The sequence below is a fragment of the Xyrauchen texanus genome, chromosome 5, assembly GCF_025860055.1.
Source record: "Xyrauchen texanus isolate HMW12.3.18 chromosome 5, RBS_HiC_50CHRs, whole genome shotgun sequence".
Lineage (NCBI taxonomy): Eukaryota > Metazoa > Chordata > Actinopteri > Cypriniformes > Catostomidae > Xyrauchen > Xyrauchen texanus.
In genome coordinates, this window is record NC_068280.1 from 47775217 (window position 1) to 47793002 (window position 17786).

A 17786-nucleotide genomic window follows, 5' to 3' on the forward strand; every position below is an offset into this window, starting at 1 on the left:
TTAAAATCTAGGTCATCTACAAATAAGCTTGTCTAAATTGCTAAAAATAAGAAATCTTTTATAAATCTAGTTTAAAGTTCATATAAATGAAATCTTTGTATCAGTGTTGGTTTCACAAATATTTAAAAGGCATTTTTATACCATTTTGGCAAAAAAATAAACCATTTAAACATCCTTTAGCATTCAGAACCTGCATTCACTTCTTGCATTCATTTGTCAATTTTGACCCTGTGTAATTCAAGATTATAAATCATTCATAACCAGATAGTTTTCATCTAAAATTATTTTGTAAGTCATTAATAGGTTCTTAATGTATAAATGGACAAAATGAACATGATGTCATGTGTAAAGCCACAATTGATGTCCAGGTCAAAATTGACTGGCAAATGCAAACTATCTATCTATCTAGCTATAAATCTGAAGGCAAGTGCAAAGTTGAATTCCAACGCCTCATACAGCAGAAGTCAGTTTTTATTATTTTTATAACTTTCGAAGCAAAAATATAATATATGGGCTACAAGTACAATAACAAGTAAGGAAAAACTTGATTTTTATAAACTGAGGGGATTATCTCCACTTCCTTCTCTGGAAACACGTATATAATGTCTATTTACACGCTGAAGCCCTCGTCTTGTGTACGATTTCCTTTCAGCAGTAATGATCGTAAATGGGGACTGAGTGTGTCGATCACACAGCCGTCAGCAACAGCTGAAGCGCCGCAATCACGATAGTCCAACGCTTCCGGTTTCGCCCTGGACTTCAGTGAGCAGCACTTCGGGGACATCATATTACAGTACGACTTTAGTATTTCCGTCAGCACTGGTAACTCTCATTCAAAGTGTCTTTTGGACGGATTACCGGATGATTACTCCGTTCATGGACTTTATTTGGGCTTATTAAGACTTTTCTAGCACTCTCAAGAGAAGTGAAGATCGCACCTGTACTTGTTGACCAATGACACCTGTTGTCTCCTCTGCGGAAGGGTAACCGCGCGCGATTTCAGATAAACGGTGAAACAAACAAACACGGAGGACATTAAACCTTTTGGATGACGCAGCTAAGATGAAAGTGACGGTGAATTTCGGAAGAACGGGGGTGGTCGTCCCGTGTAAAGTCGACTGGATGGTGCGGGACTTGATCGATCAAGCCACACAAAGATATAAGAAGATAATCGAACAGGTAACGTGTTTACCTTTTGTTTTAAAGTTTGAAAACGACAAGACATGTCGATAAAATGATAAATACGACTTGGTGAGTGCGATTAAACTCTTTGGATTATTCAAAACATTATTTGTATGAGGTATTTAATCGCATTTATTTCAAGAAGTGTACGCCGGTGGTTGTACGAATCCTACTATGGCCAATGCTCTGCTCATGAATATTAAATAGGCTACAGACGATGTTATTTAAGAATTATAGCTCTCCTCATGAATATTAAGTAGGTCTTAGTAACGAGGCTTGCTTTCCGACCAATGGCGAAGGCGTATGAATATTAAGCGTTAATCCTCCACCATAGTAGAATTGTTAACAGGGTGTGCCCTCCACATAAGATCGTGATCTCGAGCTGTCAGCAGTGGCTCTATGAAGGGACATTCCTCAAATCTCTGGCAATTCTTTATTGCTAAAAATTCCTGTAATCTGACACTATGGCTAAGGTTTGGTCCTGTACCTCAAATATGCAAACATTATCTTTAAACTACACTGTATATGGGTGGGAAACTGTAGGTTGGAAAACAAGTGCTTACCAGACCTGAATAACTTCCACTTTTATAACAGATAAATAAAAATTAACTTTTACATTGGTTTGTAAAGATACAGTCAGATCCAAATGTGTAAGACCACTTATGATAATTCTATTTTGCCTATTTTCCCCTTTATTGCAGGTTTTTTTCATGACAAATGGTATTATCTGCATAACAAATAATAATAAAAAAGAAATAGTGAGAAGTTGAATACTCATCTTTACAGAGCATTAAAGCAATCTTTGAAATTAAAGGAATATTCCTGGTTCATAGCTTAATCCACAGCATTTGTGGCACAATATTGATTTCCACAAAAATTTGTTTCGACTCATCTCCATTTCTTTAAAGAAAAAATAAAAATAAAAGCAAATATTTGTGTTACAGTTAGGCACTTGCAATGGAAGTCAATGGGGTCAATCCGTAAACATAAAAATACTCACTATTTCAAAAGTTTAGCCACAAAATATGAACTGGCTCAACGCTGGAGATTAGTTTCTACTGGCCCAGTTGAGCCAGTGCTTCAGATTTTTACTTGCCCCAACAACATTTTTTAAATAGCTGTTTTTACCATCATGGCTTTAAACAAATGTGTCTGAAGATAACTTTTTTTTTTATTTTTTTTTTTTTTTATATACACTGGCGGCCAAAAGTTTGGATTAATGTACAGATTTTAACAGAAATTTGTACTTTTATTCACCAAGGTGTAATTCAACTGATCACAATGTATAGTCAGGACATTAATAATGTGAAAAATTACTATTACAATTTGAAATAAATGTTCAGGACTTCTTAATCTATTTCAAAGAGTTCTCATCAAAAAATCCTCCATGTGCAGCAATGACAGCTTTGCAGATCCTTGACATTCTAGTGGTCAGTTTGTCCAGAAACTCCGGTGACATTTCATCCCACACTTCCTGTAGCACTTGCCATAGATGTGACTGTCTTGTCGGGCACTTCTCACACACTTGCAGTCTAACTGATCCCACAAAAGCTCAATGGGTTTAAGATCATAACACTCTTTTCCAATTATCTGTTGTCCAATGTCCGTTTCTTTACCCACTCTAACCTTTTCTTTTTGATTTTCTGTTTCAAAAGTGGCTTTTTCTTTGCAATTCTTCCCATAAGGCTGCACCCCTGAGTCTTCTCTTCACTGTTGTACATGAAACTGGAGTTGAGCGGGTAGAATTCAATGAAGCTGTCAGCTGAGGACATGTGAGGCATCTATTTCTCAAACTAGAGACTCTGATGTACTTATCCTCTTGTTTAGATGTGCATCTGACCTTCCACATCTCTTTCTGTCCATGTTAGAGCCAGTTGTCCTTTGTCTTTGAAGACTGTAGTGTACACCTTTGTATGAAATCTTCAGTTTTTTTGGCAATTTCAAGCATTGTATAACCATTCCTCAAAACAATGATTGACTGATGCGATTCTAGAGAAAGCTGATTCTTTTTTTTGTTGATCTAATATTGACCTGAAGACAAACAAACACAAAGACAATGTTAAGCTTCATTTATCGAGCCAAATAGCTTTCATATGTGTTTGATATAAATGTGATTTTCCTGTACCAAATAAGCAATTTATCATGATTACTCAAGGATAAGATGTTTCAGGGATGGCTGCTGGAAATGGGGCCTGTCTAGATTTGATAAAAAATGACTTTTTTCAAATAATGATGGTGCTGTTTTTTACATCAGTAATGTCCAGACTATACTTTGTGATCAGCTGAATGCCACTTTGGTAAATTAAAGTACCGATTTCCTTCCGAAACTGCAAAATCTGTACATTATTCCAAACTTTTGACCACCAGTGTGTGTATATATATATATATATATATATATATATATATTTCCCTAAATTGTGTTAAATTTATGATTTACAAGACATGATTTATGCCTTATGTAGTCTCATACAAGTGCATAGAGATATAAATACATCATACTGACCTCAGACGTCCCACCATTTTCACTTGTTTTTAAGCAAAGAGTTCTGAGGAGCAGAGGATGGGTTTTTGGTCACCCGTTTAGTCATGCTGTCAACTTTTTGGCCTTGTGTAGTTTTCACAACCAGATCAAAGATTTAGGCCTAATCACTGAGTTAAAGGTTTGATTATTGGCTGAATGTAATAAACATATGAATCCATGAGAGAGGAGATCTTGCTACTAAATCAGTTGTACATGTAATATACAGTAGGTAGACATTAGGCCTAATCTATGAATTAAGAATGTGGATATAAACATAAAATTAGACAACCCAAACAAGACCAACACTGACACAAAGAACAGAAAAATAATACCTACACAATCCAGAAATAAGAAATGTAACAGTTGTGTTATGAGAATGTCGTGAAGCAGACAGATTTAAATGTCATCAAGATGAACAACTCTAATTATTATTATTCTAATAATAATAGCCAAAGTGAGTTTGCTTCTTCATTACAAATGCCATTATCAGGTCGAATTAATGTTTACATTTTGAAATATTAACTAATTAAATGTTCACTTGTATTTTGGATACTGAGCAGCTCATAATTTGGTGCCACTTGGATAACCAGATAGCAGTTAACGTTTCATTCAGCGCTTCATCTCTAAAAGTGAATTAATGAGAGAAAATGCACTTATTTTTACTGTGGGAACAAAACTAGTATGATGAGAGATGCATGGAGATAGATGGATTTACAGTCCAACAGAAAAAAACAGTTGATTTTTTGTGTTCCAATGTTTGGATTGATAATTTTCATCAACAAGTTGAAAAGGAAATATTTGGGAATTTTGCGCACTGTGAACACTGAATGTGCGGGAATACTTAAAATGTGGCTCAATGCAACCCCGCTCTGAAATTCGTCTTATCAGATTTTTTCTACACTTTGGAAATTGATGCTGCTATAGAACAAGGACAGTTCTAGGAAAGTGCGACAGTTCCTGGTGTCTGCATACTCTTGTGCGCTCACTCGACTGTGCCTCGCCTCGTCCAGTATATTATGCGCTCCCACGTCTTTGCCAGCTAAAATATAATTACATTTGTCTTTTTAAACCCTCAAAAAATTGGCCCCATTCACTTCCATTGTAAGTGCCTCAATGTAACCTCCATTTTTGCTTTTTTTGAAGAAAAGGAGTAATGAATCGAAAATAATTTTGGTGGTAATCACCATAACAAATGCCACAAATGCTGTTTATTGAGCTTAACTTGTAATGACCCCAAAATACTCCTTTATGAATCGCTTTAACATCAGTACCATATGGAAATCTTTGATTTCAATACATTGTTATATAAGTCCTCAGTGCATTTGAACACAGTCGTTCTTCAATTCTGCAATGTATGGTCACCGTTAACTACTCTACTTGTATTGTCTCGGTTTCACACTAAATGCCAGTTAAAATAAAGGAAGACTTATGTGATGAATACAGCCATGACATTAATCGCTCCCTATCTCTGAATGCAGGTGGCAGGCAGTGCTTGATTAGTTTGGCCTGAGCTCTTGGGCTGAGATGGCAGGCATTATGGGAGGTTTTAGTATGCCTGACTGATAGACGTTATCGGCAGAGATTGGCTCAGTCTGATGGTATGGGCCGCTGCCAGCTGTGGTTGGCGGATATGGGCGCTTTATCTGTTCTGTCAATCAAGCTCTCAGGTCTCGAGCGTCGCTGATGTATTGAGTCCCTCATCTATGATCGTACTGCATCCATGCCGCAGTTCTCTTATGCATATTCACATCACATATACCTTTTATGTTGATGTTAATTTAAAGGATGCAAATTTGACTTCTTGGCTTGTTAATTAGCATTTTTATTTTGAGATTTCAGTCATTTTTATTTTATAGTAAAGCTAACTTATTACAGGCAGGAGATTTGATGGTATTAATGAATAGTAGGGTCCTGTACTACAGGGCTATTTCACTTCATCACCAAGTGGGCCAAGTCAGGATATTTTGTCAATGTAAAGGTTTTATCTACAGATAACAGTTCTATGATATAGTGTAATATTTGTACACCCCGAAGGCTAAATAAAACATCTGTATTAATAGCATTTTTTTTTTTTTATTAAAAATATTTCCACCTTCCAGGAAATTTTATGGAAAAATAATAATACATATTCAGTACATGTAACTTGACACAAAAAAAATCAACTTAAATAAGTACTTACAAATTGGAGTAAATCAGACTGATATTGTATATTTTACTAAACAATAACAATGCAGTTATTTTGGTATAGATGCAATGATTAAAACTTTTGACTCTTCAAGTCAAATTTATGAATAGAACTTTCCTGTTTCTCCAAATTGCGCTTGTCAGTCGTCGTAGTTCTTAAATCTCCCCATTTCATCAAAAAGATGGATAATGATTATTTGTAGAACAACCACTTAAAGCATATATATATATATATATATATATATACATACATACATGCATACATATACACACACGTGTGCGCACACACACACTGGCGTCCAAAACTTTGGACTAATGTACAGATTTTGCTGTTTCGGAAGGAAATTGGTACTTTAACAAAAGTGGCATTCTACTGATCACAAAGTATAGTCAGGACATCACTGATGTAAAAAAACTGCATCACACTATTTGAAAAAAGTTATTTTTGATAAATCTAGACAGGCCCCATTTCCAGCAGCTATCACTCCAACATCTTATCCTTGAGTAATCATGCTAAATTGCCAAATTGGTACTAGAAAGTCACTTGCCATTATATCAAACATTGCTGAAAGCAATTTGGTTTGTTAAATGAAGCTTAACATTGTCTTTGTGTTTGTTTTTGAGTTGCCACAGTATGCAATAGACTGGCATATCTTAAGGGCAATATTAGGTCAAAAATGTCTAACAAGAAACCGCTTTCTCTAGAAACTCGTCAGTCAATCATTGATTTGAGGAATGAAGGCTATACAATGCTTGAAATTGCCAAAAAAAAAAAAACATTTTATACAAAATTGTACACTAGTCTTCAAAGACAAAGGACAACTGTCTCTAACAAGGACAGATAGAGATGTGGAAGGTTAGATGCACATCTACACAAGAGGATAAGTACATCAGAGTCTCTAGTTTGAGAAATAAAGCCTCACATGTACTCCGCTGACAGCATCATTGAAGTCTTCCCGCTAAACACCAGTTTCAGGTACAAAAGTGAAGAGAAGACTCAGGGTTGCAGGACTTATGGGAAGAATTGCAAAGAAAAAGCCACTTTTGAAACAGAAAACAAAAAGAAATGGTTAGAGTGGGCAAAGAAATCAGACATCGGACAACAGATAATTGGAAAAGAGTGTTATGGATCTTAACCACATTGAGCTTTTGTGGGATCAGTTAGACTGTAAGTGTGTGAGAAGTGCCCGACAAGACAGTCACATCTACGGCAAGTGCTACAGGAAGTGTGGGGTGAAATGTCACCAGAGTATCTGGACAAACTGACCGCTATAATGTCAAGGATATGCAAAGCTGTCATTGCTGCACGTGGAGGATTTTTTGATGAGAACTATTTGAAGTAGCTTAAGAAGTTCTGAACATTTGTTTCAAATTGTAATAGTAATTTTTCACATTATTAATGTCCTGACTATACATTGTGATCAGTCGAATGTCACTTTGGTGAATGAAAGTACAAATTTATTTCCATAAGAGCAACATCTGTACATTATTCCAAACGTTTTGCCGCTATTGTGTATGTTTAAGGATAAAATGGAATTTTGAGCCATTATACATTATATTTAAAAGCCATCATTTTGTTCAAATTCTTAGGCCTAAACTGCTTTTGTTTATCATTTATTTATAACAAAATATCTTCAATTCTTTATCAAGTTGTGTGTGACTGCTTGTGTCTTTAAACATTTCAGACTGTCCCTGAGGAAGGCCCACTCTAAAACGTGTTGGATAGATTTTTTTTACCTTTTGTACTGAGCCATGTAAAGGCTTTATTATTAATGGTTATCTTGCCTTTTGCTTTTGGACAAATTTGAACCCTTGACCATAGGCGACTCTGTGGGCGGTGCGAGTGACATGACAAAGTTGAGAAGTTTAACTTGATGCAAAATAGGATCAACTTTCAGGAGCAACAACCAATAGGAATGAAGACTGTGGGGGGGCAAGATAGAAGTTAAGTTTCTGTGAGCAATTTCACTATTCTTTTTGATTCATCAGTAACCACATACACTGATATAAGTGTGGAAAAGATATTATTGGCAGTCTGAATGAGTTTGATTCATACATTGATTTTTTTTTTTGTTGGTTTTATTAAAAACGCTCTCCCCTGCAGAATGTGCATTTTTAGGGACAAGAACATTTTCCTTGTCAAATTAGAATGAAATCCCAGTTTTACTAGCAAAATGCCTCATCTGTGATCATAGTTTTAAAAGACATAGCCAGACGTGCAGTCCACCAATAATGTTAGATCGACAGCAGTAGGAATGCCAATTGGTGACTTCACAGTACAGAGACTAGCGACATCAAGTGATGTCCATTTGTGGACAGTGGGACTAAGTTTTTTTTTGTTTGTTTTTAAGAGTTGCAGACATTACATCAGAAATTAGCATTATTAACTGTTATTCAAAGTAATGTCCAGCATAATCCAATCACTGCCAACCATATATAAAATTATAGATTATAAATTCTGAATCTATATACTAATTAACATTGTCCCATGCCTGCCAAACATGTTGAGTGGTGCTGAACTTTTGATAGTAAATTTGGATTGAATGCACTTAGGATGCTCCCTATTTAGTGAATTACTTAACTTCCAGTGTGCTGTCTGTATGCACTGGTCTCAGAATAGTTCGAAATGCACTTGATTTACATCCTAACTCCAAATAAAGCCTCTGAAAGCAATGTTTTTTAGCTTTTGGATGAACCTATTGATGCTCAATGAGATAATGCACAATAAATATAGGATTTCTGAAGGAAAGTTCAAACGCTTGTTTGTGGGGTTAATATTGTTGGTTCATTTATTTTTCTGTACATGGGAGTAGTCATCTCATACTATTATTAAGACTTGTCAAGAAACCGGGTTGGACTCTTTGCCATTTGGCTTATGTAAATTACTTAATTCTTTTTTGAAACTTGAGGATAAATATGTGCTTATCCACTAGTACAAAAAAGTACTTTATCAGCAAATGTTGCTGCCTTCAAAAAAGTACTTTTTTGAAGGCAGCAACATTTGCTGATAATTTGCACTTTCATTTTAACTGTGACAATGTACTCTACAGGGTCTATAGCGACATAGTGATTTCAAAGATTAATGAGTAGTGTCTGTCTAATTCAATAACGTTACGTTTATACATACAGCAGGGCCTGATTGAGTGGTGGAGATTATCTCACTGACAGCAGTGGAAAACTTTGCTTTATTATCCTGTCTCGAGTCGGGCTCTGCTGGGCCACTGCTAACCTTTGAGGGAGGCTGGGGAGCTGACTTGGCAGGGAACACTGCTGAGATCACTAAACACATGGCATGCTTCCAAGAGCACAAAGCCATCGGCGTCAGCAGGCATCTCTACAACAAATTGCCCTGGCTTTTAAATGTCATAATGGGTATGCAACATTCAGTCCTAAAGGACCTTTCAAAATGCGTATACTGATGGCTACAGTGCAGACACTATTGCACATGTGCACACACGCTTATTATAGGCTGACGCTTTATATTGAATGAACTCTAAGATAGTTTGTCCAAAATTTATGTACAGTATTAGTCTTGTTTAGCCAAAACTTTGATTGTTGGCATAAAGCCTGGTCCTCTTTGCAGCATAAACTACTTAGAAGAGAAAACATTGCAGTGTGGCTGGGCCATGAGGCTGCATGGCCTGCGCTGAATCAGTTGATCAGCGGGAGAGCGAGATGAAGGGTAGCCTTCAGTAGAGAGAGAGAGAGAGAGAATTTATTCCATTAAACTTAACTTTGACCACTCAGCCGCTTCCTGCCTATTCCTTGCCCATGCTTTAAACGGTTACTGTTGTGCCGAAACCCAGGATGGAGGAGGGATGTGCTAGCAAATTCTCTCTCTCTCTGTGTCTCCGCTCGGCCCTTCTCTCGTCTCTCCCAGCTTCTGAAAAGGTTCACAGGAGGCGGGGTGGACCGCTGGCTGACCATACGGTTACATTGCCATTTAGGGGCAGGTTTATATACAAATTGTTGATGCCACAATCATAGACCAGCAAATTTCTTTTGAAAATGAGTTTATACAGAAATTCTGCCTGTCCCAGAAATAAACACAGATTATTCCTCAGATACATTTTGGGAAAAAGAACCACATAGTTCTGCTTGTGGGTCCAGTTTACTTGATACTAATTGCCTCAAATAAAACTTAAAAGATTTAATTCCATAAAACTTGTAAACTTTAGCAAATACAAGGATTGGTTCTTCCTCAACAAGTTGTAAAATGCATGCTTCTCACGCACACACAATTTTGCCTTATTTGGTATTACGACGGTATACAGTGGCAAGAAAAACTATGTGAACCCTTTGGAATTGGCTGGTTTTCTGGATTAATTAGTCATAAAATGTGATGTCATCTTCATTAAAGTCACAAGTATAGACAAACACAATGTGCTTAAGCTAACAACACACAAACAGTTCTAATATTTCATGTCTTTATTGAACACATCTCCTTAATTTCACAGTGATTTGGAAAAAGTACATGGGTTTAATAAATGGTTGATCCACTTTTGACAGCAATACCCTCAACCAAGCGTTTCTGGTAGCTGTGAATTAGACCTGCACAATGTTCAGAATGAATTTTGACCAATCTTCTTTACAGAACTGCTTCAGCTCAGCCATATTCTTAGGATGTCTGGTATAATTGACTCCTGCATTCCAGAGCATCTCTAATGGGTTAAGGTCTGGGCTCTGACTAGGTCACTCCAAAAGGTGTATTTTCTGTTTTTAAAGCCATTATGTAGTGGATTTACTTCGATGTTTAGGGTCATTGACCTGCTACATCACCATGCTTCTACTGAGCTTCAGTGGGCGAACACCCACGCTGACATTATCTTGTAGAATTTCTTGATAAACTTAGGAACTACATTTTCTTGAATGGTTGCAAGCGGTCCATGCCCTGAAGCAGCAATGCAGCCCCAAATCATGATGCTTCCTTCACCATAATTCACCTCTGAGATGATGCATGTTGCTATGATTGCTTGTTTGTGTGCGGTGCCCTTTTTACACCATACGTTGTGCTGCATGTTCTTCCCAAACAATTCAACCTTGGTTTCATCAGTCCACAACATTTTTTCCCAGTAGCATTGTGGAGTGTCAGGGTGGTCTTTGGCAAACTTCAGGCACGGAGCAATGTTTTTGTTGGAAAGCAACGTCTTGCCATGGACACCATGCTTTTTTAATGTTTTCCATATAGTAGACTCATGAACAGAGATGTTAACCAGTACCAATGATTCCTTCAAGTCTTTAGCTGTCACTCTAGGGTTCTTTTTTTACCTCATCGAGTATTCTGCGGTGTGCCCTTCAAGTCATCTTAGCTAGACGGCCACTTCTAGGGAGAGTAGCCACAGTACTAAACTGTCTCCATTTATAGACGCTTTGTCTAACTGTATACAGATGAATATCTGAGCTTTTTGAGAACTTTGTAACCCTTTCCAGCTTCATGCAAGGCAACAATCCTTGATCGTAGGACCTCTGAGATCTCCTTTTTATTTTTATTTTTTTTGTGAGGTATGGTCCATGTCAGCAGATGCTTCTTGTGAATATTAAACTCAAAATGTAAACTCAAAAGTAGCTCTAACCCACACCTCCAATCTCGTTTCATTAATTGTATGCCAGGTTTTCCAACTCTTGACTATCTTTTGTTGTCTTCATTAGCCTAGTGGTTCACATACTTTTTCCAACCTACACTATGAATGTATGAATAATGTATTTAATATGTACAAGAACAATGCAATTTGTCTGTTATTAGTAATTAGTAACTTGGATGAAGATCAAAGCAGATTTTAAGACAAATTTATATACATTACAATTCAGGTAATTCTAAAGGGTTCACATACGTTTTCTTGCCACACTAGTTAAGACATGGAAATGGAGAGAAAGGATTGGGAGTAGTACATGATGCATGCCAGATTCAAACCTGCATCCCTGTTATCACAGGGGTCTTGTGTCGTAAACATTTTACCCACTGTGCTACATGGCTTTGACAACTTGCGCACATCTAAAACAGTTTGCTTACTACTTCAGTCCTTAAATAAAAGATGGCAGCTTTGAAGAACATTAACGCAACATTAACCCAAACAAAGTATTTTGGGATTACGACTTGGTTCTCATCATGACAGATTGCAGGTTGTGGGTGACATTTGAGAGCAAATAATCAGGTAATCCTGATATAAATATCAGTTTTCTCGCACATACATTGTTTCCAAATATTTTGCTGGATTTGTTTCCTGCTAAACACATAATGCTGTTCTTTGAAGCTCTGTAAATAATCTGCAAATACTTATTGGTTTCATGTTATGGGAATTAATCTGTATTAGGAACTTGCTCTCAGGTAATATACTGTAAATTATATAGGGATTCTTTGACTTGGTACATTGTGAAAATATAAATTAAAAACATTAACAACAGGGACCAAATTATGTAGTTCAATTGCTATTTATTTAACAGATATAATAATCAATGCAAAAAAAGTAAGAACTTTAAAGTAAAAGTAAAAGATTATTCTTGGGATTAAGAATCAATATTAGGATCATTAATTTGAATATTGTGATTAATCAGACAATCTATATTTTTACCCAGCCATAGTTGTTCTGCCTAATTGGTTTATAACACATCATTTAACATAATTGGTTTTCTGTGATGTATTGAATGTTGATTCTGCAAATTTTGACAATTTCAGTGTGTCACCAAGGTAAAGTTATTTTGCTGGCTAACAAAGATTAGCCAATTTTACAGCCAATTTTTGTTATGTATCAATAGTTTTGCCATCAGTGTGCCATCGTTTTCCAGCAAAAGTGTGTTTATGAATTTATAAGCCTTATAACCTAATGATATATTGCCAAAGGAAAAACCTAATTAAATATTAGTTGTAATCTAATGCTTGGTGACAATGGAAATGTTTTGCTTTCTGCAACATCACTTAAATTATTTATCATAATTTCTGTTGTGTCCAGTAACACTATTGGTAAGGCAGGTATTATGCTCAACTGTCAGACCATGTGTGCACCAGTCTGTCATTGCTTGTTTATATGTCTGAGTGATTTCTTTCAGTGATAGTGCCAGTGTCTGTAACAAGCTCCAGGTGTGTTCTGTTCATTCAGAGTTTAGTGTTGCTCAGACAGTTGCATGAAGCCGAAAACAATCCCAGCAGACATATCTGACTAACAGCGTGAACTGTTCTCCAGACCAGCAGGGTAGACGCAAATTGTTGCTTCCTGTTGGGAAGAAATGGAGAAAACACTTCACCAAAAATATAAGTTTAATCTGAATTAAGAGTCACTTTTTCATTGTGTATAGAACGATTTGGCTTATTCGGTTTTCAGAAGCTGTCATCTTTCTTTGTTAAACATTTTAAAGTGTATTTGGAGGATTGAGGCTGTTTAATGAACAGATATGTAGTCAAAAGTTGAATGAAATGAGAATTAAGATCTAGTTCTTTGGTAGGGTTATTCTCATCAAATTGTCAAAAAATATTCCTCCCAATTACACTCAAATTCTCATTACCGTAAGGCGTCCGGATGTTTTGTTTATTATTCTTATTGTTTTCAACGATGTTTCAGATTACCATAATGCGCCATTCTTTTACTGTATTAAAGTAATGTAACAAGAAAATCTTAAAAGCCCTAAAAATAAGCTTTTCTATATGCAAAATATATCTTTGTTCCTTTTAATTTTGAAGAATGAAATATTTTAAAAGTGACTGTGACCGGGCGGATGGCATGTTGTGATTTTACACACCCGGTCCCTTATCATTCTAATCAAGCCTCCGAGAGGGATAAAGGCCGACTGCGGGTGGTGGTGCGACAGAGAGATAATGTTTACATTTTATGCATTTGGCAGACAATGTATTGGACAATCCCCCCGGAGCAACCTGTAGTTAAGTGCCTTACTCAAGGGCCCAACAGTGGCATCTTGGTGGTGCTGGGGCTTGAACCCCCGACCTTCTGGTCAGTAACCCTGAGCCTCAACCACTGAGCCACTGAGTTGACTGTCGTGTGTGTGTTTGTGTCTTTTGTTTAAGTTCCTCATTAAAATATTATTTATATTGTCAAGCCGGTTCTCGCCACCTCCTTGCCCATTAACTCCTTTACAGTGACCAAAGTCTGAGACCAAAATGTTTTAATTCTTTTCTAATAATATATGCATATACAGTGAGGAAAATAAGTATTTGAACACCCTGCTATTTTGCAAGTTCTCCCACTTAGAAATCATGGAGGGGTCTGAAATTGTCATCGTAGGTGCATGTCCACTGTGAGAGACATAATCTAAAAAAAAAATCCAGAAATCACAATGTATAATTTTTTAACTATTTATTTGTATGATACAGCTGCAAATAAGTATTTGAACACCTGAGAAAATCAATGTTAATATTTGGTACAGTAGCCTTTGTTTGCAATTACAGAGGTCAAACGTTTCCTGTAGTTTTTCACCAGGTTTGCACACACTGCAGGAGGGATTTTGGCCCTCCTCCACACAGATTTCTCTAGATCAGTCAGGTTTCTGGGCTGTCGCTGAGAAACACGGAGTTTGAGCTCACTCCAAAGATTCTCTATTGGGTTTAGGTCTGGAGACTGGCTAGGCCACGCCAGAACCTTGATATGCTTCTTACAGAGCCACTCCTTGGTTATCCTGGCTGTGTGCTTCGGGTCATTGTCATGTTGGAAGACCCAGCCTCGACCCATCTTCAATGCTCTAACTGAGGGAAGGAGGTTGTTCCCCAAAATCACGCAATACATGGCCCCGGTCATCCTCTCCTTAATACAGTGCAGTCAGCCCTGTCCCATGTGCAGAAAAACACCCCCAAAGCATGATGCTACCACCCCCTGCTTCACAGTAGGGATGGTGTTCTTGGGATGGTACTCATCATTCTTCTTCCTCCAAACACGGTTAGTGGAATTATGACCAAAAAGTTATATTTTGGTCTCATCTGACCACATGACTTTCTCCCATGACTCCTCTGGATCATCCAAATGGTCATTGGCAAACTTAAGACGGGCCTTGACATGTGCTGGTTTAAGCAGGGGAACCTTCCGTGCCATGCATGATTTCAAACCATGACGTCTTAGTGTATTACCAACAGTAACTTTGGAAACGGTGGTCCCAGCTCTTTTCAGGTCATTGACCAGCTCCTCCCGTGTAGTTCTGGGCTGATTTCTCACCTTTCTTAGGATCATTGAGACCCCACGAGGTGAGATCTTGCATGGAGCCCCAGTCCGAGGGAGATTGACAGTCATGTTTAGCTTCTTCCATTTTCTAATGATTACTCCAACAGTGGACCTTTTTTCACCAAGCTGCTTGGCAATTTCCCTGTAGCCCTTTCCAGCCTTGTGGAGGTGTACAATTTTGTCTCTAGTGTCTTTGGACAGCTCTTTGGTCTTGGCCATGTTAGTAGTTGGATTCATACTGATTGTATGGGGTGGACAGGTGTCTTTATGCAGCTAACGACCTCAAACAGGTGCATCTAATTTAGGATAATAAATGGAGTGGAGGTGGACATTTTAAAGGCAGACTAACAGGTCTTTGAGGGTCAGAATTCTAGCTGATAGACAGGTGTTCAAATACTTATTTGCAGCTGTATCATACAAATAAATAGTTAAAAAATCATATATTGTGATTTCTGGATTTTTTTTTTTTGATTATGTCTCTCACAGTGGACATGCACCTACGATGACAATTTCAGACCCCTCCATGATTTCCAAGTGGGAGAACTTGCAAAATAGCAGGGTGTTCAAATACTTATTTTCCTCACTGTATATTAATTATTTTCAGTAAACACTGATGAGCCAAAACATTATGACCACGGACAGATAAAGCATATAACATTGATCATCTCCTAACAAGGCCACATGTCAAGGGTTTGGGTAGTTTAGATGTTAAGCGAACACAGTTCTCGTAGTCAGCGTATTGAATATTGTTGAATGCATTGTCTGGCCAAAACAAAAGTCACCGTTTGGATTTAAATAAGCAGATACTTATTGCAGTGATTAATATGTTTCAGCTGGCAACAATTCTTTTAACTGCATCAAGCAAAGAAAACAACTAAGGAGATTGCTGAAATCACTGCAAGTGGGTTAAGAACTGTCCAATGCATTATTAAAGCCTAGTGGTGAAGGATGGTGTTGAATCGTCAGCTTAACGAAAGAAATGTGGTCGAAAAGAAATCTTGAATGATCCTGATAGATCACTAAAACACTTTACAATGTGTTTAGTTAACACATTGTAAAAAATCGACAGTTGAACTCTCGACTATGTTTATTAGTGAATATAAGAGCATTTCCACATGCACAATGTGACGAGGACTTGCAGGATTTAGACTAAACAGCTGTGTGGCCACAAGAAAGCCACTTGTTAGTGAGGCTAAGAATAAAAAAAATGACTTCAATTGGCTATGGAGCATAAAGTTTGGACTGTGGGAGTGTGATGCTCTGGGCAATGATCTGCTGGGAAACCCAGGGTTGATTCATATAAATGTAAATTTGACATGTGACACCTACCAAAACATAGTTACAGACCAGGTACACTTCTTCATGGCAATGGTATACACTGATGGCAGTGGCCTGTTTTGGTGGCACACAGGTGGTCATAATGTTTTGGCTCATCAGTGTTTAAATGGCATTACAATCAATGGAAGCAGGAAAATGGACCTTTTATACAAAGTAGTTAACATGGTCAATGTCACAAATTTGCTTGCATTTGATTATTGACCTTGTAGTAGTAACCTAGTAGAATATTTCATCTTCATTTGATGTCAATGTCTTTTTGTGTTTAAAGCTGCTATATGCCATATTTGTACTGTACTAAATCATAAAATGACAATAATATGTTAGAGAATTAGGAAACATGCTAAGTTGAGATACTAGCTTCTCCAATAACAATGCTACAGCCAGTATATTGTACTTTGAAGTTTCCATTCTGGGCCAGAATTTCTGTTGTTGTTTTGGCCTGTGTGATCCCGCCCACTTCCCACGCACTAATAGTATTTCGACACTGCCAGGTTGCCAGATTTGAACAAATTTGCAGGCAAACAACACTGTGTGCTGCAGCTATGGAAGCCAGCAAACTAAATGGATCAGAGATAACAGATTCCACCCGACTTAAAAAGCCTTGCCATCCATCTTGTAGTAAAGCAAGGATAAATATTGGAGATGCCTTTGCAAGATGGAGCCTTCTCAAAGCCGAGGCATCATTTACGGCAACCCACATGAACTTGTGAGGGGGGTGGGCCAGACAACTCTCCAGTACCCATTTCAAACACTTGTTGCCAATCTTACATATAGCCCCTTTAAAACAATCTTTGTTTATATCAAACTGCAGTGTATACCCAATGTTCATTATGATGTGGGATTTGTGCTAGTATTATTATGGCATCTATTGTGATGTGTCAACAACTCTGCTGGTTTGACTGGAACTTCTAATGTCATACGTTACCAACCAAACACGTTCTCTCAGACGTGTTTGAAGTGTTTTTTCCCCCTAACATAGTAGCAGAGTTGCTCAACAAGTTTGTTCTCTAATGTGCTGATGGTATTCCAACTATGACAGACTAAAAACATCAAGGTTGTCTTATCTGGTTACATGTGTACATATCATTTTTGTCTGTTCCCAATATAAATTCTCAAGATATTCTACAAAAACTATGTTAAAAAACATGTCAGTCATTTGGGTAGTTTGTTTTCAGTAGAATTACACTTAAAGGTGAAGTGTGTTTTTTGGATATAAAAAAAACGTTCTCCTATTCCAGCGTAAAATGCAGAGACAACTGTAAGTAAACCATTTGTAGGTTGATTCATAGGGATTATCAAACCGTTGCTATGTTTGTTTGAGCATCCCAATCATCCCGACACCACGACATTGGCTCAACCAGTGACATGGGTTTGGGGCAGGACTATCTGTTTGTTATTTAATT

General features: G+C 37.3%; 1 protein-coding gene across 3 annotated transcripts in view; it reads left to right on the plus strand.

Annotated features, from left to right (window-relative positions):
* Positions 1–758: 758 nt before the first annotated feature.
* The window catches only part of pard3ba (par-3 family cell polarity regulator beta a), a 195367-nt gene continuing 178339 nt past the window's right edge, over positions 759–17786 (plus strand). For all 3 annotated transcript variants that reach the window (XM_052126534.1, XM_052126536.1, XM_052126535.1), the window contains exon 1: positions 759–1179. In XM_052126534.1, coding sequence (XP_051982494.1) covers positions 1063–1179 — 117 coding nt within the window. In that variant the 5' untranslated portion in view covers positions 759–1062. The remainder of the gene's footprint in view (positions 1180–17786) is intronic.